Genomic DNA, 21,885 nt, shown 5'->3' with positions numbered 1-21,885 from the left:
GTAATCTGATTCACAGTGAATTCAGCTCTTGAAACTAAGCTGTATGTTAAAGGTATCATTAATTTAATAATTTAATTTCCTGCTAAAAATCCAGTACTGTACACCATGCTTGCACATGGGTACTCTGCTATCAACCAAGAATAAACAGCCCTGAACTGTAACAGTAATAACAGTAAAGAACTGTGTCCCCCAAATTTATATAGGGGATGGTGGGAAATGTGTGCAGAGATAACTAATTATATGCAGTTTAAGAACATGGGAAAAGTACATGCCATTGGGGATGAAGAGGCAGGAGTAGGGTCATCAGGACTGTCAAATGAAGGAAACGCTGCCTTTCCAGAACAGATCACTACTCTGAAAGATCTTAGGCACTATATTTGTAAGACCAAACATACAGTCATTTCCCTCTTTTTCTCACTATCTTCCTCATGTGAATCAAGTTCAATCAATTCAGTTCAGGGTGTCAACAATGCAAAAGAAAAACCTTAGCAACAGGCAGCAAAGCTTTATTTGGGGGTGGTGTCAATCTCACAGCTGAAGTGCCTAAGATGCTTTGCTAACCCTCAGATGCTTCACCTGTGAGGCTGATGATGGGCCAGCAGAGCAGGGCATGAGACCCCTGGCATCTGAAACAATATGTGAAGAGGTGATAACACAGAAGGTTATGTGCCACCTTATAGCTTTACAAGATTACCACTCCAAAACAGCTTTAGTTGCCAAGGAGTTTTCCACATGCGATAGTTAATCTTCAACAGACATCAAAAGACATGCTAGAACAGGGCTGCTCATCTGTTTTCACTTAACCTGCAATTAAAGTAATGTAACCAGGGCATATCTATTTAGGAATACAAGTGTCCAAATAAGAAATTCCTGATCTACGGAAGTTCAAAAGTTAAACTAAGCTATTTTAATGTAAGAAGGTGCAGAAAATTAACATCAACACTTCTGTAGCTTAAAGCTTTAGGATACATCTAGGACATCAAAATGACAATGGGGAGGTCCAGAAGCTTAATTTTACCTGAAAGGCTTGGAATACAGTACATCTCCCTACTTTTTCCATTTAGTTTGGTAGTACTGTACATACTACCAGGGCCACAAAACCAGCAAGTAGGATGGTAATCTAAGCAATACTGTGTTACAATAAAAAAAAATACTTAATACAGATAGAAGCATTTCAGAAACTATAAAAATTGTGAAGTGATGCAGTTTATTATGTTTATTAAAACTATCCAATATTTTAGTTAAAATAAAGATTACATTTATAATATCTCAGTCTCACATTAAATGCCAGTAGTCATGTATACTCCTGTTCTGAATAACAAATATATAATCACAGGCAGCCTTTTTAACCTGCATTTTAATTATAAACAGAGATTAAATTAGAATACATACACACACACTTGAATGTAAATACCTATTATGACAGTGACACATATTTCATTTCCAGAAACACTTTGAAAAACAAATGGGTGGAAAGGAAGAAATCAGGCCTATGAATCACTTAAGGGTATTACAACCAAAATCTACTTCCAGCTCCTCCTGGTTCAAACAATCTTGGAGGTGACTTTCATAATACTGAGAGTAAAAAACCCCTCAACGTAGGGAGGAAGTACGGCCAGCTCAGCACGGAAGTGGCTCGGGAATTTGAAGGCCTGTTTTCAGTAGGCTACATTGACACACTGTGCCAGTGCAAACTGTACAATTGGCTTAGTCTTGTCTCAGTACCCTACTGAGTATTGCTTGGCCTATGTTGTTAGAAAATTAATTACCTGAATACAGTATTCACACTTGACTAAGTGAAAAATTAGGAAAGGATTCAGAAGAGATCTAAGAAAAAAATTCCAAGATCTAAAAACATGCTTTTTTGCAAGAAAGTTAAGACACTCTAACCTTGTTCTTTCTAAAGAAGGTCAAGACTGGCACTGATCACAAGTATCCACAAAGAAGATAATTCAGACAGCTCTACACCCTACACGAAAGGCACAACTAGACTTATTTTTTAAAAAAATTACACTGGGTAAGTTCAGGTTAGCAATGAATGCAAAGTTTAACAGATTTTACTTAACTACACCAAGAAAGGGCATTTTGAGCTCCCTATAATTCAAAATCCTAAACACCAAGTCCACATATATTTTTTAAGAGAAAACTATAGCTCAAAAGGAAGCATAGAACTGGTGTACAGAAATTCCAAACGAGTATCGTAGCATGCTTAATGAAGAATCTAAGATGATTATAATGGCCTTTCCTGGCCATTATAAACCCCCCAACGAGTCTGTAAAATATGTGCACCACAGATGTGGTGCAATAAAAATAACTGTGCTAGATTATGAGGTATTAAATAGTATGATAACAGGAAGCTCATCAGTAAGTAAGAGTCAGGAACAGGTATATTTATGTTTTTTATAACGCTTGCAAGAAGCGTTTTTCAGGAAGTCCACGTAAAACCAAATTGGACAAAAAAGAAAAATCAACATTAAAATAATCCCAGCTTTGCCAGGTCTCATGTGATTAGGGCCCTGTTTTCACACTTGGCTAGTCAGAAACCAATGGGCAGCAGCCAGCGTGGGTTCCTGAGGATGGACAGCTCCTCCAGTCCTGAACCGCCGCTCCCTCCGAGCACACACACAGTCACCACGAATCCTTCCTCCAGCCCCAGCCTCCTTCTCCCAGCACAGGGGAGGACAAACAGAGCGTTGCAATGAAGAGAACTTAAAAAACCCCTCCTCTAACTGCTCTAGAAGCCTTATGAACAGATTTTAACCGGATCTCTGATATTTTGCCCTCCAAAACGTATTTCTGATGTGGACAAAGGCTTTGAGACACAGAAGAAAAGCACAAAAGCTTTTACCTTTTTAAAAGATTAAAGTCAGGTTTAAGTTTAAAAGCAAGTACCTACTGCTGTTCATTTGAAAACACCATAACTGAACAACAGAGGAGTTAAACCACAATTCAATATGGGCAGTTGCACATGCCCTGATTTATATTTTCAGTACTACCATGAAGCAAAGCAGCTTAAATACGGCTTCTCAACTGCTGATCTTAAAATCTAAACAGGAACACAGACAAACATATTACATTTTTGAAAACGTTTTCATATTTTTTAATAAGGAACTTGTAACAATTATTACAATTTTGATAATAAATGTTACAAGTAGCCACAGGGATGTTCCATAGCTACTGATTTTACTAATGTGTGGGGACAAAGGGGCATATCTAAATCAATACAGAAAATTCTAGGATCCCGATAAGCAATTACATAATATAAAGTCTTTCCTCTCCAGATCATTACGCTACTTTGTCTAAATTTGCACAGGTGAGCAGTTATTTTATCGCTGGTTGCATGACTACCTCAAAAACCTATGTAATTAAACTACACTGACAGCACTAAAAATGGTGTGACAGAGGAAACTCACAGAGAAGAAGGGAAAAACATGAGCCTTTATTATAGACTGAGTCATTAACCCTCCAAGAGATCATTCATCTACAAGCACAGCACAAACTATTTCAAAAGAGGAAGCATCTCAAATGATTGGGCACTACAAGGATAGCTTATTAGGGAAAACTTAGAAAACAAAAAGCACACATCAGAGGGAAAAAGGGCTTTGGGGAGCTTTTAAAGCTTCCCTGAAACTTTGTGTTTGTTGAAGAGGTAAATAAATGAATAATAACTTTTTGTTTCAAGCATGAGTCAGTATTTCCCTCATGTTATGACTCCACTAATAAACTGACGTGTATTTCCAAATCCTGATTTAACAACTGGATGGAAGTAAATTTTTCAGCCACACAAACCCTTCTACAGGACTTGTGCAGACAATAACGATGATACCAAAGCCCTCTTTTTGAAACAGTGTTCTCATAAGGGACAATACGCTGATACCACGGTAACATACAATTTTAAAGGTATGCAGCACAAATAATCCTGTAAAGTATTAGTTGTGGGTGCTATACAGGAGCCACAAAACTAACCTGGAGCCTTCTCCCAGATGCTGTGATCTCACACAGTTCTGCTGACGTTTTGCCTCAAACATCCAGAGCACAGCAGTGCTAGGCTCATGGCCCCTTGGGACTGGAAAACCAAAGCGGCAAGAGGGTGTGCCATATCCTTCCTGCCGCTATCCAGGAATGCATCAGAATGTAGCCAGAGCACCTGGTTATGTAGGGGCAGGGTGTGAACCACAGCATAACACTGTGCTGGGGGTAAAGACAACAACTTTTGCATGAAGTGCCGGTCTTACGCTGCAGCCCCTGCCCATGGGATAAAAGGCCACACAAAAAGATCCTCATCCCCCTTCCCTTCTCTCCTAAAACACAAACCCCTAGAAACAGTAATGTCTTAGCAATACATGGTATTTGGCAATATCCTACTGTTTGCAGTATTTGTACTGCAAAAGTTGAACACTTTGACACCCATCACCTCTGCAGTCTGGCTCCTTCCTCCGATTCACCCGCCAATCATTGGTGCTTGCCCACATGCAGCGCAGACACACCGTGCTCTGGTGGTTCACTGCTGGCCCCGTGCTCCTGATCCCTGAGCTGGCTAAGAATCCTTTCACTTCTGTCAAAAATGGCAGCTCACCCTCGCTTTTACAGAGCCGATTTCAGGCATCCTCCTCCCTCGTACCAGCTCGTGCCAAAGAACACACCACGACGCAGCTTTGCCTGTGCTGTGTCTGCAGAGCTCTGCCTCCATTGGGACCAGGACAATCTTCCAGTCACATCTGCTTTATCAGAGCCCTACCACAGCTCCACTGCATGAACTTTATAACCAAGTAATCCACAAATAAGATTGCTATTATGAGGAGCAAGAGACGGGGCAACATTATGTACACTCCAAGACAATCAACTGTTTCCCTCTTCTGACACAGAGAGAAAAAGCCATCTGGTTTGCAGCAGTAAGGCTGCCCACCATTTACCTCCGCTGAAAAGTTACCAGGAGATAAGATGAGGGGGGGAAAAAAAACACATTGACTAAAATTAGTCACTCGTTGGGCACCCACCCAAGAGTCTGCAGAATCAAATTTTGTCTTCAAAATATGAACCCAGTTACTAGTATTGGAAGTACTCCTGCAATTGAGGCTTTTAATATTGTGGAATTTTTCAGGTAGAGGATTTGCCACAGATTTGTTCTTTCTTCACAGCACTCTGTTGCATCCTGAGTTACTACATCCCTCCTCCTTGGCAGCCCTGCTAAGAAAAGGCCTCAACTACAAGATACACATATAAAAATATGTACTGCCATCTTCATTTTTTAGGCTGCCAGCGTGAACTTGGCAGTGTGCCTCTTACCATTTCAAAAGGTCAGAATATCAGCTTTAGAGAAGAATGGGACAACAGTAAAAGTTGAACACTTCAACACCCATCACCTCTGCAGTCTGGCAGAGACAACTATGAGCATTACATTCATCTCCTTCCTCGGTTAAGGAATAGTCATCGCCCAGCTGCATTACAGAACCTAACAAGAGGGCAAGTAGGTGCTATTAAAATACTCTGGGACAAATTCCACTTCCTCAGATATCCAATCTGAAAGTGAAACTGCGTGGTTCTCACCATAACAGAGAAATTTCAGTTTTCTTGTCGCTGAGTACACTGTGTTTACTCATAATTCCTTTTACGTGAAAACTCAGTTATGGTCTACTATAAACTATGCTGGAGAAAATTCACAGGTATGATACATAAATCTGAAAGTCTGTTAGCCATGAACTATTCTAACTTTTTTAGGAACTTATTTTTACACCACCATAGAAGATTTCAAAACCAATTTTGCAATGCTTACTGTTACTATCCCAAATAAATTAAGGTGCAGATTGAAGTTAGTGTTAAATCAGTCAGGACTAAGTTTACATCCTCATTTTAAGAATAGGACTGGAAATGAAAGAAGTAGGTGTGGCAATAGTGTAATTTGAAAACATCCACATCACTAAAACTGGATAGAATAGGACTGGAAGCATGATGCAAACATTCTTTGAAACTTTCACATTTCTAGCAGCTCACAACACTACAGAAAACATGAAGCTCCCTATCTGACAGAAAACATCCCCTATTTGCACCAAACTTAGGTAAATACAAACCTTAGGGTCAAGTCAACACAACAGAAGCTTATTATATTCACAAATGCACACACTGTCTGCTTCACCTGCTGAGCAGAGACTGTACCAGTGATACTGCTGGCAAGGCTCTCCGGTACAGCCCAATCCTAAGGGAAACTGAGTCACACTATTACAGGATCTACTACAGGTGAAGCAACAGACCTGTCAAATCTTCCTGGTGCCACTGTAGACAATATAAAGGTGGCAGAGACAAAAAAGTTATTTTTCATACTTTATGTTAACTTCTTGAAACGCACAATGGAAAACGGGTGGAACAGTAACTTAAACACTGTTCATTCTAGTAAAGAAGGAAACTTCATTCAATAATCAACAAACTGCTGCTAACTGTGGTCTTGTCAACTGGCCCTTGACTTGTATGCTGTACCACATTTACACTAAGTTGAGAGTGTCAGTTCTATCCTTAATTTATGATGATCCTTCATACATCTGTTAACACAATGACACCAGCCACATGGGCACACTAACCAATTTTATTCCTGACAGTTGTTGGAGGTGTAAGAAAGACACGCACCGAGTAGCCAGAAGTGAGATTTCCACTCTGAGTCACCTCCCTCTGAGGATCTTTGGATATGAATAAAGTCGGTATGTTCATGAACTTGCATGGTGATCCACAGAATAGCATCACCAAAAATTTGTCTACCCTGTTGTGTGCAGTTATTGAAGCTACAAATGCCCTAGTTTTAGCTTGGCATGAGTTGACAGTTTGTAAGAGCACATGTCAAGGTAGCGCATATACACATTTTACAGTAAATGATTTCCTCTTCTGTAACACTTAAGTGCCTTGTGCATGAATTCATATACGCAGCAACACATGTGGTTTTCACCTACACTAAGTTTTTATTTAATCCTCATGCTCATTGAAAACAACATCCACACAAACCCTATGGAGGTGACAGAATAAATTAGGTTGGAAAACACCTCTGAGACTATCGAGTTCAACCTATGACTGAACATCACCATGTCAACTAGACCATGGCACCAAGTACCAAGTCCAGTATTTCCTTATACATCTTCAGAGACGGTGACTCCATCACCTTCCTGGGCAGCCCACTGCAGTGTCCAATCACCCCTTCAGTGAAGAAATTTCTCGTAGTGTCCAACCTAAACCTCCCCTTGCACAGCTTGTGACTGTGTCCTCTCCATCCTGTCGCTGGCTACCTGGGAGAAGAGATCGACCCCCACCTTGCCACCTTTCAGGTAGTTGGAGAGAACAATGACTCCCCTGAGCCTCCTCTTCTCCAGGCTAAACACCCCCAGCTCTCTCAGCAGCTCCTCATAGCTTCACCAGCTTTGCTGCCCTTCTCTGGACCTGCTCCAGCACCTCCATATCCTTCCTGAATTGAGGGGCCCAGAACTAGACACAGCACTCGAGGTGCGGATGTACAGACCTGCACGTATGAAAACAAATGTCTACAAACTGTCTTCCTATACAGCCAGCTTTCACGGGCTGACACACAACACAGGCTCTCCGAGCTCTTCCCTGCGCATTTATCGGTGACCCCCAGACGCACGCCCTGACCCCCCGGCCCGCGGAGCCGCTCGCACTGTGCCCAGCACGGACTATGAACACACGAGCCCTCCTTGCCCCCGAGGGCGACAGCAGGGGCAGGGGGCTGCTCACCCCCTCCCCGGGGCAGGACGCCCCTTCCCCCACAGTGCCCCGACCCCCGCGGGCAGGGCGGGCTGTCACCGCGCCCCGCCCGGCTCCCGCTGCCCGCCCCGCACGCCCGGCAGGTGCCGCCCGGGCGGGGCGGGAGGCCAAGCCCCGGCACCCCCGGGGGCAGCGGGGGTCGCACCCTCGGGACGGAGCTCCCCGCCCGCCGCCCGGGCCGGGGCCTCGCCCGGGAGGGGCGGCGGCGGCGGCGGCAGGGGGGCCGGGCCGGCCCGGTTGCCAGGGAGAGGCTCGGGCTCCGGCCTCGCACGGCGCCCGCGAAGGGAGGGAGGGAGGACAGGACGAGGGCGGTCGGGCGGCGGGGGCGCGGCGCGGGCGTCCCGGCGGGGCGCGGGGGCGGCGGGAGCGGGGGCTCCGGTCCCTACTTACTCTCGTCGGGCAGCTGATCCAGCTCCGCCATCTTGAACGAGCCGCGCCGCTTTTTCAAAGGCTGCCTGGCGCGGGGCATTCTGGGGGAGGAGACGGGGCCGGGCGCACGACGGGCGCGCGCGCGGAGCGGAGCGGGGCGAGGCGGGGCGGGCGGTGTGAGGGGAAGGGGCGGTGGGTCCTACTCGTCCCGCGGCCCCATCCCGGCGGTGCTCGGCGGGCAGGAGAGGGGAGAGGACGGGGGTAAGAGGGGAAAGGAGCACAGCGCTTGTCACAGGAACCGTGCTTTTATCCCCCCCCGCCCCCCCGTCGCCCCCGGGCCGCCTGGAGCCTGGCGGGACCAGCGTAGTTAAGGAGTTGGAACGGACCTTAAGGATCACCTGACCCCAGCCCCTCCTGCCCTGGGCAAAGAGGGGCACCATCCGCTAGACCGGATTTCTGGCTTGAACGTTTCCAGGAACAACTTCTCTGGGTAACTTGTGCTAGTGTGTCTCGCCACCCTCACAGTAAATAATTTCTTCCTAATATCTAATCTAAATTTCCCCTTTCAGTTTATAACCATTACTCATTGTTCTGTCACTGGAGTTTCTGACGAATCTCTCCAGCTTCCCTTTAGGCCCCCCTGCAAGGCTGCTACGAGGTCTTCACACAACCTTCTCTTCTCCAGACTGAACAGCACCAACTTTCTTGTGGCCCTCCTCTGGACTTGCACCTACAATTCCATGTTCATTTTATGATGAAGGATGAAGGGGAATGGGTGACTGGCAGTTTAGGGAGTGGGGGGAGGTAGGCTGTCATGAAGGGTCACCCCAAAGTAGCCATATTATCTACAGATCTTTAAGCAGTCCCTGTGTTATATCCATCTTCCTTCATTAATAACCTTTTGCTGAACTATGCCTATTTTCCTTGCCTCTGCTTTTCATAAACGACTGCAAAGTTGAGGCTCTGGGTGGAGTAAGGGATAACAAACCCAGCACAGCCAGCCCTGGCCCCGCTGTCACGGTCTATGTCGCTCTTCCTCCTGGGAGGCAGCTGAAACGCTCACTGAGCCCAAGGCCTGAAGGTCAAGGTCTCACTTGTTCTCACCCAGTGCCAGGGAAAGCCAACAAACCCCTGAGCGTGGGTGGCTGTTGCCCAACAAGCTCCTGGTCTTGGCCTGCCTTCTTATCTCACCCCTGAAAGCTTCCTTTGAGCAGTAGTAATGGGTTTTTTTGTGCAGCCTCCTTAGATCTCTGCACCAGAGTGAATTTTAAAGCTTATCCATCAAGAAATATAAACATGGAGATACTATCATGAACCACAAGTGCCTTAAATGGACCAGATTCTTCAGATGTGTTGGGCTTTGACAATAGTACCTATTATTACTTATACCAAACAAATTTCCTTTTTTAAAAAATATATGAAAATGCAAATTGAGCTTCAAAATAAATTAACGGTACAACTTAGTGTCAAGGCTAAGTCTCTGTCACATCTTAAACATATTGCCAACAGCACAATGGTGTAATGTAAAATGGATGCTACGCCTGTTTGCACCTCTTTAAAAGCACCTAAGTGAAACCAAATATTCTACAAAACATAAAAAAATTTATATCTTGGGACAAGGAATAGAGTTTAATTTGTGTTTTTAATTTGCTAACAAACTCACTCTGGCAGGTTGAGAGGGGCAGGATATAGGTCATGTTACTAAACAACTTTAAATACATAAATAAATAAAAGCTGTTGTGCTCAAGAGGGAAAATGTGAGTTTCTAAGCGAAGAAACAGATTTAGTAAAATCCTTTAAAAATTTCCCCTGGGCTTTCCATGTACATTGTAGCAGAGCTAAAAAAAAAAAGAAAAGACAAAAAAAAGAAAAGACAAAGCCTAGCTTGCATTTCAGCCCCTTTTTCAGGTCATTCTGAAAAGCTGTTAAAACAGCCTTCCCTTCCCTTAGCCGCCAAAGGGCTTAAGACACTTCAATGAGAGCTTTACATACTGCACAGCTCAAAAGAAAGCTACTACACCAGACAGATGCAAAGCAGTGTAAGCATAAAATAATGAAAATAGTAACAAAAAGCAACAAAAATAATCTGTTCTATTTCAAACACAAAAAACCTCAAAACATTAAACCCTGTACAGTTTTCCCCTTTAATAAAACACCTCCACCACCCAAAAGACCTGACATGGATCAGACCTTCCAGGTTCAGCTAAACAATAACATGTTAACAACAGTAATATTTTTCTGTATTTCAGCTATGCTTGCCTTGTTCCAAGGGTTGTATGTTAATGCTCAGCCAGGAGTGGCGACACTGAGACTTCCACAGTTGACAGAAGACACTTGATCACCAGCAAGGTTTTTACTGCTGTGCTTTGTAAACCTTGTCATCAGGTCTGGCTGGGCTGAAGGCAGCGTTGCCCAGCGCCACCCTGATGCTACAGATTTCATTGAGGCAAGGGACTTTCAGGGGAGGGATGGAAAGTTTTCTACAACACAATCACATTTTGCAACAGTTCTCAAGAGCCTGAATTTCTAAAAGGGAAAGGAAAAAGGAAACCAAAAAACCCAATGCCTTTCAGAGCATCTTTGTAGATGGTGATAAAGCCAGAAAACAGATTAAAAAGCTAAGGGAGATTTCCCCTTGCCCCAAATACCTCCTGCTGATCAGCTTAAAATTACCAGGTGTGATGGTAGAATTCAGCTTTCAACAGCATGATGTTGGGTATTACTCCATTTCATTCCAACAGCTGCATTTGGAAAATATTTAACAGAAGCTATTGCCATTTACTGTGCTGAAAGGGCAACAACCAACACTGTATTATGATTCCTGCTATAAAGGACCTTTTATGTCTTGGCCTTTTATAAATGCTGCAGTATCTCTATGTTCTGGTTTTTAATTTTTCACGTGCATGCCGTTTTAAAGTCCCACAAACGCGACCCTTTTGGACAAAGCCCCACCAGGGCCATTTGACAGTGTGCACACAAATACACCATGTTTTCAGTGCAGCCTTCTACCATCCTGGCAAATTTGTGGTTTGCACTTGGATGACGTGGAAATGACACAACTCTTCTTACAAACAGGCAGGGTGACCAAAACCACCTGAGCCCATTGCCAACAACCTGCCATTAGGTGCTGCTGACTCACCTGCTTAGCACAGCTGGAGGGAGATCTTTAAACTGGCTTCACTGATGCCATTTGCTTTCACCATGGGTTATGTTGGACAACTGCTCCTAATGGCGTGCGCCAAAATGCTGCAGAAAGCACTTCCACACTCCGATTTCCCCTTAATTGCTGTAGATGATATTAAGACATGGGTTACATCACCTACTAACCAATGCATTCAAAGTCTAGTCAGCACAGAGCAGGTAGTGCTGCATCCTGGGGTCAGGAGACATATACTAGGGTGTAATTTTTCTCATCTGCCCTAGGCAAGCCCTGGCAGTAGTAAGAACAGCGCAGACAGCTGGCAGAAGAGTGTGCTTTTTAGTCACTGAGGCACCTTCTTGTGGAGTCTGAGTCCTGCTGCATTAATCATGAAATTAGACGAGGGGGCGGGGGAAGCAGTAATTTCCCCATTTGGTTGTTGGGAAGCCATTCCGTCTTGCCTTCAGACTGTACCTGTGTATCTCACTTTCTGTGGAAGGGACCCACGATACCTACAGGTCTGCAAGGTACTTTCACACTGGAACAAATGAAACTCATCACAGCGACTCACCGTGGCATCTGCATTTCTTCTCATCGGTGCTGCTGCATCTCCAAAATGACCATTTCTGGAGAAGCAGCCTGGCATTAATTTAAAAGTAAAAGCACACGCAAGCTCTTGTTCAGATGCATGTACTCCACAACACTGGAGACTATTTTTCTGTGGGCATAACAGAAGGAGTGTGAGTATAATGGAGTAAGTTAGGGGCCTCACCACATATATAAAAGCAAATTAAACAAAACACTGAGTGGGATATAAATTGGCTACAATAGCACTTCAGTAGACAATTATGTCATTATGTCCCCAGAATTCATAGAGGGAGGTCTGTAACAGTCTTCCAGAAAGAAAGCTGAAGCAGAAACCTCTGTAGTTACAAACTACATGCCTCATTTAAGAACATGAGTACAACTCTTTATGGTATTGAGAAAGTTTGACGTTTCCAGAGGTCTTTTTCATATCGAAATTATTTGTTAGGGTTTTTTTCCCCCACTTCTCTCTAATTCAAAACCGAAGGGGGGTGAGGGCAGAATGTAATTAGTTTATGACTAAAATACCAGGCTGGGTGACTTATGCTCTTTTTTTTTCTCAGAATCTTCTTTCCTGCATGAGCTCAGGCAAGTCACCAAGAATTTACACTGACTACTAATCAGTAAGCCTAGGTTGGCTTCCTTCAATTAACTGCATTCATATAAACTGCATGGACTATCTTAATGTTTGTGAGCCACTGTACAACAGATCCTCCAGCCATGCTAAATACTGATAAAAAGCTTAAATATTTATAAATTGCTGCTTTTGGTAGTTTAATATTTAGATCAGAAGCCATTCCTTAAAACATGCCTTCCCTGAAAAAAAGAAGAGGAATGTAATGGGACCTAATGTCTTGACAACTCCTTCAAGTGCTTTTGACAGAAATGGGACTACCCACTCATCCAGCTCCACTCAGTATATGTACTCCAAAAGCAATGCCTTCAGTGGTTGTTACTAACGCTGCTCTTCTCAGCCTGGCCCTGGGGACAGGCTCCTTCCTTGTATGCTGGTTCCAGCAGCACCAGTGCCTGCTTTCAGGAGAGCAGATCCTACTCTGTGGTTGGACAAACTGGCAGGAGAAGCAGTGTGTGAATTCACACTAAGATTTCACTGCAGGACAGCCATAGCAGGGTTCTCCTACAGACCCCAAAGGGCACCTGCTGCCTCTTCAGAAAGTCCTGTCCCTCTGTATCTTCCCCTGCCATACTTGCAAGGTTGGAGACAGCTTGGGATGTACTTGCTTGTGCTGCATAACTGAGTGCTACATACACAGCCTAAAGCATTCCTTGTGATGCTTGGGTTGGAGCAAAAGGGAACTTTGAGCCAACCAGTTCTCATGTTCTCCTTCAGAGACTGACAAAATCATACTTAAGTGACAGGTCTGAAGTTTTTTTTGCAAGCAAACCACGGATTAGCCAGTGAAGCTACTGAAAAGCCAGAAGACACGGGCTAGTCTCTTCACTTCCTCTCAAAATCCAGTAGCAGCAATCTCAATCAATTCTTTTCTATCAAGCTATCCTCAAGCCATACGACTTACCCACTCCTTGCACATTTCCTTTTTTCTCTGACAGCACCTTTGTTTTCCATCTCTCTCTCCACATCCTCCTCTCCTTCAGGGGATCCTGGAAAGATCTGCACTGTTAGCAACCACTTTGGATTTGAACTCCTTTTTCAAAAGGCACTGGGACCTGATGATATTTTAGGAAACATTTGCTGTTTCCACGCAGGTCATTAAAGACTGAAGCCACAACTGTCAGAATGAGTTTGAACTCTCCCCTTCGTAGGAATTACCCAACTCTCCCCTCAGGGAAATCAGTAATTTTTGAAGAGCTGATGTTGCTCTATAGTTAAGTACTCTCATATTGCTCAATGACTTACTGAAAGTGAGAAGTAAAAAACATTAAACATGGGAATTATCAGTTTATATCGCTGTTTCAAGACTACCTACAGCATACCAACAGACCTCACTCCAGGTCTTGATGAATGAAGCTGGAGCCCAAATTCAACTTACAGCTTTGTTAGGATGTCTACAACAACCAACTTACATCATATTAAAGGTAGGTATTTAAAGGAGGTTTATTTGGGCTAATACTAAATTCAAACAGCCACAAGCTCATTTTCCATGTTTACCACACCAACTGTTGACAAATGAAGTCTCAGCAGAAAGTTCAAATTTTCATTTCACCATGACTTTCTGAAATGTGACTACAGATTTCAATATTTGCCATTTGATCTTTGAGAGAGATATCACGTTTAGGAACATTCTACAAAATACATTTAAATCATGACTCAAAACCAAAACAATTTGGAAGTTTTGAAACATACAGCTGTTAGTATGAAATTAGCTTTTATTTTTTTTTACCTCAAAATAAATGCACATTTATCATTTATTCAAATGAAAACTGAAAAAGTGTATCTTAAACAAAGGGGAACCCTTAACAGAGCAAACACCACAAACATCGTCAAATGCCTTCTCCTGCTGTTGCCCAGCTCTGTTTGGCTAAAAACATCAGCTTAATTTCTTTTTTCTTTGCCAGTTTGGTCAATTAAAAGAAACACTTGAAAGCACCAAAATTAGAAGTGGTATAAAACAAAACCAGGTACTCGTGCCCATCAGAATTCACGTCCATGTATTGCCACACTTTTATATAAAACTTTCACTAAGTGTTGTACTAAATGGGATTTAGTAACCTCTTCTGCAGTTTAGCTCTTGATATCTTGGTAAGAGAAGTCAATGCATAAGCACGTCAGAAGTCAACGCTATAGTGTAACTACAGTATAACTCTAACAGGGCTTCTAAATACTGTTCACCAGAGCGATGTTTTATAGTTGAATTTCAGTTTCAGCAGGTACTTCAGATTTACCTGAGCAACATCATACACAATATATCTGGGAAGAGCGTTAAGGAATAATTACAGTAATTGATATTAATAACACAGAAAAAAATCAAAAGACAGTCGAACTTCACCTTTCAATTTGTGTTACTACACAGATGCCTGTGTGATTAACCAGCTCTAACAGCTCAAATCACAACATTTTAAACATGACTACCCTTTGAATCTGAAAATGTTTTATACTGTAGTTATAAACAAGCAATTAACAGTCACAAAGAGAACTGACGATGGTGCAGCAGAATCCTGAGTGACAGGCAGGTGAACCGACTTAGATACACGAATGTAGTTCTTGTAGATTATTTTTTGTCAGCCAGTAACACACATCTCTCTCGCTACCTAACAGCAGAGTGACATAGCCTAGATGAGATCTTCAGTTACAGACCTGGCATTTACAATTATGATTGCAGCTCTATTGCTACTTTCCAGCAGAAAGTCATCAATGCCCTCTTAATTTCCCACTAAAAAACCCAAACTGGAATCACAGAGAAGAGCTCTACAATTGTTGGCCGTGCTTGCACATTCTTATTTTTTCGCACAAAGTCCCAGCTAATCTATTTGTTTCTCAAAGCTTTAGGCCTCAAACTTACCTCTGATTCCATAGTGTTAAAACAAAATGAATGCACATTATTCTACCTCAATTAGCAAATATAAGTTGTATTATAGTTTATTGTCTGACCGACTAAGACAGATATATATTTAAGAAAACTCAAGATAAAAACAGTATTGCCCTGAGTTGTGTTGCCAAGACTGCCTGTCGAAGGAGAACAGCTCACCAAGAAAGAGGACAGTTTCTACAAACCCCGAGTGCATAAATGGTTTCCCTGCTTCGCTGGCAGTGAAGAGTTTGACCCGGGACCTTAGACACCACTTACATATATTCTTATGACCTCTTGTGAATGTTAAGCACACATTCATTTGAAATGAATACCCACTCAAAACCTGCAAAGGGTCTGTGGAACACATCAGACATGATGACATACTCCCTGAAGCACAGAGCTGGCTCCCTCCACCCTCCTGGCCAAGCTGGCCAGCCACAGCACCATGAGGAAGAAACCAGACTGGATGGATGTGAAACCACAGGGTGCATTCCCTTGTCCTGGCACATCTCTGGGCAAGACACAACTCGGCAGTGTTGCGTGGCCACTCCAGTGCCTTCAGGTATTGAGTTCTGTTGGAGTAACAGCTATTGCTACATGTATGGGTTTCTATTTTTACAGAATGACAACTTAAGTGCAACAACCGTAAAATCACCTCCCTTGCAGAAGGGATTGTCCGCAAATGCTCTCCAAAGTAAATCTGAAAGAAACAAAACTCCTGGCCTGCCTCAGCGAGGTCCTGCTAAACTCAGCAACACTTGGACACTGTGTGCAGCCAACAAAACAGCAAAGGATACTCATTATACAGGAGACAGGTATCATTAATTCCTGTTGAGATCCCGTTCCCTAGAGGAACCTCTACGCCACCAAGGGTAGTAGTGGCTGTGGGATCAGGTGCAGTTTTGCCCAAGCCTAGAAAGTGAAAAAACATCAGTTACAAATCTAGAAGGCAAACACAGACTGTGCACATAAATTACTTAGCCAAATTACTTCACATGTACTTTCAAATCAAGTGCAGAAGTACCTTAAAAAGAACACAAGGAATACAGTCTGTTCATTCAATTCAGCATCACCGTACTTATGGCAGTTGTGCTCTGCTACATTAGAAGTGACAATTTTAGACTTTCGACTTAATTATCTAATCTGTATGATCAAAGCTAAAACAAAGATTTATAGCTCTCATATCCCAGCTACATTAATGAAAACATGCACATTGCAGCATTTTTACACAAGTATTACAAACCAATTCTTACTCTCTTTAAACTTTTCAATACAAATCTGATTTGACATCCATAATAATGTGAGTAATGCTAAATCACATTTTATTTTATTTCAGGCAACTGATGTTTTAAGCCTCTCAAAATGAATAGTTTAAGAAAAGCCACTCATTACTGAATGTTACTGTTCTTCAGTCTCCCATCTCAGTACCGAAGGCAGTCATGATTACCATTTCTTTCCCTCGAATTAAAGAGCTAAGTCTTTTCTCTCATCTTCTTTTTCAGTTCAATATTCTTTTTGCAGATAGAAGTGTAATGAGAACAGCTGTTCCATCTGAATTTTATTCTTAGCTTTTCCCTTCTCTCCAAGCTTCTAAGGCACTTTGAAAGCTAAACAATTATTCTTGTGATCGATCAAACCTCGCATCTTTCTTCCAAAATACATAGTATTGTTACAAGGAAAGCGAGTAAGAAGTTGGAGAATGCGCCCTGTTTTTTTTTCCTGTGTATTTAAAGTTTCCTCCTGAACTTCAGGCACCTTCAATCTTAACACTCCAAGTGTACTAACCTCCATCTGGAAACAATACATACACATATAGTGATGCAACTATAGAGCAACATTATGCAACTTTTTAAAGGAAGTCCGGCTATGAAAAGACTACAGTGCCCTTCGCTAAGCAGAGCGCCACAACGCAAGTCTGCCATAGATTACCAGTGACAACTACTAATGCTCACCTTTCACACTGTGTTTTCCCTTGGGCAACTTTGTGATGTGAGAAGCATTCTTTAGCTCATACCTGGACAGCACAAAGAACACACAATAGCATTTTACATCCATCTTAAACTATATTGGTGAAAAAAATCATAAATTTTTCAGGCTTCAGTTTATGGTGAGTTAATATAAAGTTAATCTAGTCTTCTGGAACTCAACAGCCTTCCTTCTTTGTGTTGTTTACTAATTTTGATGATGTTGTCATTTTGTACAAGATTCTAGCTAGAATAGCAACAATGATTTTTTCCCCCCACCAGATAGCTCTCATTTTAAGAAAAAACCAAATCTTGTTCCTAAAGAAATACCATGTGCTCTTTCTTCACACTGAAGAGGTTTCCAATTTTAGCATCACCTTCTACAAGGATATATTAAGCACACTTGGCAAATACTCTTCATAAGTTACTTACATATTTCCAAGGGCAACTTCTCCCAGTAGTACTAAACCTATGGGATCAGCTTGAGATGTGTGACAGTAGTTGGCACTCTTGGATACCATGTCTGCAAAATAGATGCCCTTCCCAAACATGTAGCCGGTCTGCAAGCAGGAAATAAATAAATAAATAAATAAATAAATAAATAAATAAAACTGGGACAATAACACAAAGGCACCACTGAATCCACCTGGCTGGGCTCCCAGGAGAGCAAAGCTTTTGTGGACACCAGCCAGTAACTCACTTGGGACACACATTGGTGTGTGAATGCTGACAGATTAACGCAAGGCCCTCCCCACACAGAAACTCTCTGATTTAGGTTGTCTGACTGTGGTCATCCCTGGGCACAGGGATGTAGGCAGCCAAAGAAGCTGTTTCACATACCACAGGAGCTTCAGGCGGAGCTATCCGGAGACCCTGCGAGAGGATCCCGGCGAAGTTGGTGGTGCGGGAGCCGTGCCACAGCAGCTGGCGATTGTGAAGCTGCTTGAATGGCTTGTAACGCTGACTCTCCCCTTCACGCTCAATCCTGAAGATCTTCCATTCACGAAGGGATCGGAGAAAAAGAACAACAAAGCAAGCCAATCGTTACCTTCATGCAACTAATCGGGGTGGGGAGGGGAAGGGAAATCATCCAATCTGAAATATACATTAATCTGCTATGAAAACTGATCTGGATGGGTTTTAGTATTTGTAATTTGCTGTGTCGTGCCAGCAAAAAATAGGTAGCGTTGATCACACGGTTCTTATTGATTACTTTCCCACCTTTTCTTCTGCATTTTCACGAGGCCCTGCTTTTCTGAAAAATCATTCAATGAACTAAGGCTCAATTTCAGATGATGGCTCCTCCACCTCTCCTTTGAGGCCAATTAAATTAAAATAAAAATACAAACACAAAGACACCTATTTAAGCTTAGATTCATCTCTGCCTACGCTTCTGCTGTTCTGTTAAATAGGAACTTTTCTACCAAACCATCCCTTCAACAAAGGAAACTGGGCAAGCTACTCAAAAATAAAAGGAAACTGTGAACAAGTCAACTAAGAAGAGTCCACCTTCACAAAGTTAAACCCCAGTATAGCCCAGCTTACATCCACAACTTTGAGGTCATAGGCATTGTGCGTAGCAGCATGAGTATTCTTCACGTATTGTTTAATAATCTTGGCTTCTTCTGAGTCCTTGTCAACAACCTGCAGAGAGGCAAACAAGAAGTTTCATTAGCATACAAACTAAAAGGCTCTTATAACATGATGGCATCCACCCTAAGCTTGCAGCTGCTCAGTTTAAGCCTCCTTTACTGTTTAGGTGGAAATATATTCCCAGCTACAGAAATGTACAGATATATAGACAGCACTCAGTCACAGTGTCTGAGACAGGAAGGCACTGCTTGAAACCGAGATGATTTTCAACTCTACTGTTCAGAGCACAGTAAGCTGGAGGAGGCAGCCAAGGGCTGAGTCCAATCAGGCTTTCAACACCTCCAAGAATGGAGCCTTCACATTCTCTCTGGGAAATTTTTTCCAGTGTTTGACCACTGTCAGAGCAAAGAAACAAATAAAAACCCCAAAACTGAACACCTAATGTGCCCATCACTGGGAGCCACTGAGAAAAGTCTGACTGCCTTCTTTCCTCTCCTCCCCCATCAAGTATTCATAGACATTGATAAGATATCCCTTGAGCCTTCTTTTCTCCATGTCAAAAAGGTCCAGCTCTCTCAGCATTTCCTAGTACAACCCATGGCCCATTCCCCAACCATCTCAGTGGTAATATATCTCTCCAGTTACAGTTTAGTTGATTTGTTATGCTCCAAACTAACGGAACAATAGTTCATATTCACAGTCACTTGTTTCCTTTTATTTCCTTTACCTTAATATCAGTTCGAAGCTTTTCATAGTTGATGTCAATTGGGTCTTTATCTCCATCTTCATTTCCACCTCTGAGAAGGCTGTAAGCAACCTCAATGTCAAGCAAGTTGTCCAACATCTGCACTTTAGCCTGAAGAATTCAAATAGGTTTTGTTATGTTAGTTGGGCCTTCGACATGTTCAGAATAAATCTGGAATACCCCAAATTATAAAAGTATATGACACTTACTGGCCACATGGTGACATCTAACAACATTGTCTTTTTAAATATATATACTTAAATATGTTAAAATATACACACACCTGTATATATAACATCTCTATCTTCTAATATATTATACATATAATTATTTACACAGATACATGCACATAAAATTATTATCTTCAGAAAAACAAATTTAAACTCATGCTTTCATGAGGTTAAAGTAAGTTAAACTTGTTTTTCTTCAGAATATCTTTTTGTTTGTCAGGTTTTAACTTTAACCTCGTGCTTTTATGAGGTTATAGTAAGTCTTACAACCTCGCATATTCTCAGTGTAAGACGTCTGATATCAGACCTGTTGCCTGCAAAAAATATACTGTTTCCAGTCAATACCTGAATGTATTCCAAGTTATTTAAGAGAGGTGGTTTCTTCATCCCGAAGTCATGAGGAATCAGAGTGTAGAAGCGGTTGGAGAGGTCCAAGATCTGGGATTCTGAACCATTGTCAGAAACTGCCTAGACAAGACAACAAGCACCAAAGAAAATTACTGATGAAGACTAAGTCTCTGTAGCAATAAACACACAAAAGATACTACAGGAGTAACATAGAAGCACCAATACAAATAGTGCTTAATGCTGAAACTCTCATAGGACTAAAAAGTGCAATTCTATTTAATTGTCTTGCATGTAGTAAGTCACAGTATTTGCACAGAAATACATAGAATTTCCATATGAGAAAAATCTAACGGGGATTATGCTTCTGGAGGGCAAAATAAAGTCTTCTGGGTATGGAAGGGGTACATACTCTTGTCAAGGCTTTCTGTACCTACGCTTTGTCAGGGTGCCTATGACAAAAAAATGGGTTATACGCTGGTACACTTTTGCAAGTTGTTCAGGCAATACTATGTAGAGACTCCGGAATGGTTCAGATCACAATGTGTAAATACAATAACATTATCAAATCAGACCCTTTCCTGTGCCAACTTAACCTTTATGCTCATCCTCTAACAGAATTCTCTGGGGTAGAAACACCGGCTCACTACTAGAACAAGACACTGGCTTCACCTGCTCAACTGCCATTCATGTCTGGCTCACCCTAAAGTTTGTGCTACCAAACAGTGAAAGACACAAGTACTGCCCAAACTGGTAGAACAGTGAAGAGAACTATCTGGTTACCCACAGAAGTCACGTTCTCTTCTCCAGAAAGAGTGAAAGAAAGCACAGATTTTTATATACACAAGTCAGCATTCACCCCAATCTGAGCCCAGAACAAATTCTGAATTCCGCTTTTGTTGTAACATCTTTCATGCTCACCTGCTGAACCTCATTCAGGATGGAGTATGCACTCTGGATCTGTCGTTTGCTCAGTTTTCCCAATGGCATCTTCTGCAGGTCAATCTGATGAAGATATAAATGATTAAAACCAAATCTCACTACATTTAAACCACTGCAGCATTCTCCCTTGGGTTTCTAGGGAAACTAATCTCTCCATGTTAGTAGGACTGACCCCTCAAAGAATGGAAACATTTTAGACTCTGTGGACTGAGGAATTATGTCAGAAGGACACACTATTGAGAAAACATCCTACAACAAAATGAATACTTAGCAATAGGAAGCTAAGCACATAGACTAGGGCAATGCCAAAGTAGGGTATTAAGTGTCTGCACCTGGTGTCAGATGCATTCCTCAATCACTTCAGTAATCGCACATTTCAGGCCAGCAAAGAAGCAAACTGAATGAAGGAATTCTTGTTCATATGACATCTGTGTCTCTAGGTACAACCCAGACAACCTCTTTTAACTTTACAATTATCAAGGGTCAAATTATAAGGTGCTTCATATTCATTCATGAAAAATGAACCAAAAAACTCCAACAAAGCTAAAAACGATGTCTTGGTTGCCTGCATTTATCCACTGATTCAACTCAGATGTTTGTTTTCTTTGTGTATTGATGGATCTTGAGAGAAATTCGAAAATCCTTCATTGTTAAAAACCATCTGAATGCAAAAACATTCAACAAAAATCAAGCCCAATGGAGTCTCTTAGAAAGATCATACATA

The 21,885-nt window shown here is 42.2% G+C and overlaps 2 protein-coding genes across 2 annotated transcripts in view; both read right to left on the bottom strand.

Moving 5' to 3' along the window:
- The window catches only part of LIN9 (lin-9 DREAM MuvB core complex component), a 39,541-nt gene extending 31,314 nt beyond the window's left edge, over window positions 1-8,227 (bottom strand). Inside the window, exon 1 of the mRNA XM_027911375.1 lies at window positions 8,149-8,227. Within this exon, the coding sequence (XP_027767176.1) occupies window positions 8,149-8,227 (79 nt within the window). The remainder of the gene's footprint in view (window positions 1-8,148) is intronic.
- Window positions 8,228-13,903: 5,676 nt separating this feature from the next.
- Window positions 13,904-21,885, bottom strand: part of PARP1 (poly(ADP-ribose) polymerase 1) — a 33,740-nt gene continuing 25,758 nt past the window's right edge. Inside the window, exons 15-23 of the mRNA XM_027911366.1 lie at window positions 21,141-21,224; window positions 20,220-20,342; window positions 19,627-19,755; window positions 18,852-18,950; window positions 18,147-18,299; window positions 17,739-17,866; window positions 17,295-17,356; window positions 16,140-16,254; window positions 13,904-14,741 (exon numbers count right to left, since the gene is read on the bottom strand). Coding sequence (XP_027767167.1) covers window positions 14,660-14,741; window positions 16,140-16,254; window positions 17,295-17,356; window positions 17,739-17,866; window positions 18,147-18,299; window positions 18,852-18,950; window positions 19,627-19,755; window positions 20,220-20,342; window positions 21,141-21,224 — 975 coding nt within the window. The 3' untranslated portion in view covers window positions 13,904-14,659. The remainder of the gene's footprint in view (window positions 14,742-16,139; window positions 16,255-17,294; window positions 17,357-17,738; window positions 17,867-18,146; window positions 18,300-18,851; window positions 18,951-19,626; window positions 19,756-20,219; window positions 20,343-21,140; window positions 21,225-21,885) is intronic.

Source organism: Empidonax traillii, unplaced genomic scaffold (assembly GCF_003031625.1).
Source record: "Empidonax traillii isolate 1590-97213 ecotype Southwest subspecies unplaced genomic scaffold, ASM303162v1 scaffold31:size1920502, whole genome shotgun sequence".
In the NCBI taxonomy this organism is placed as follows: Eukaryota; Metazoa; Chordata; class Aves; order Passeriformes; family Tyrannidae; genus Empidonax; species Empidonax traillii.
Note: the sequence above shows the minus strand (reverse complement) of the source record. Positions and strands in the feature narration are given on the sequence as shown.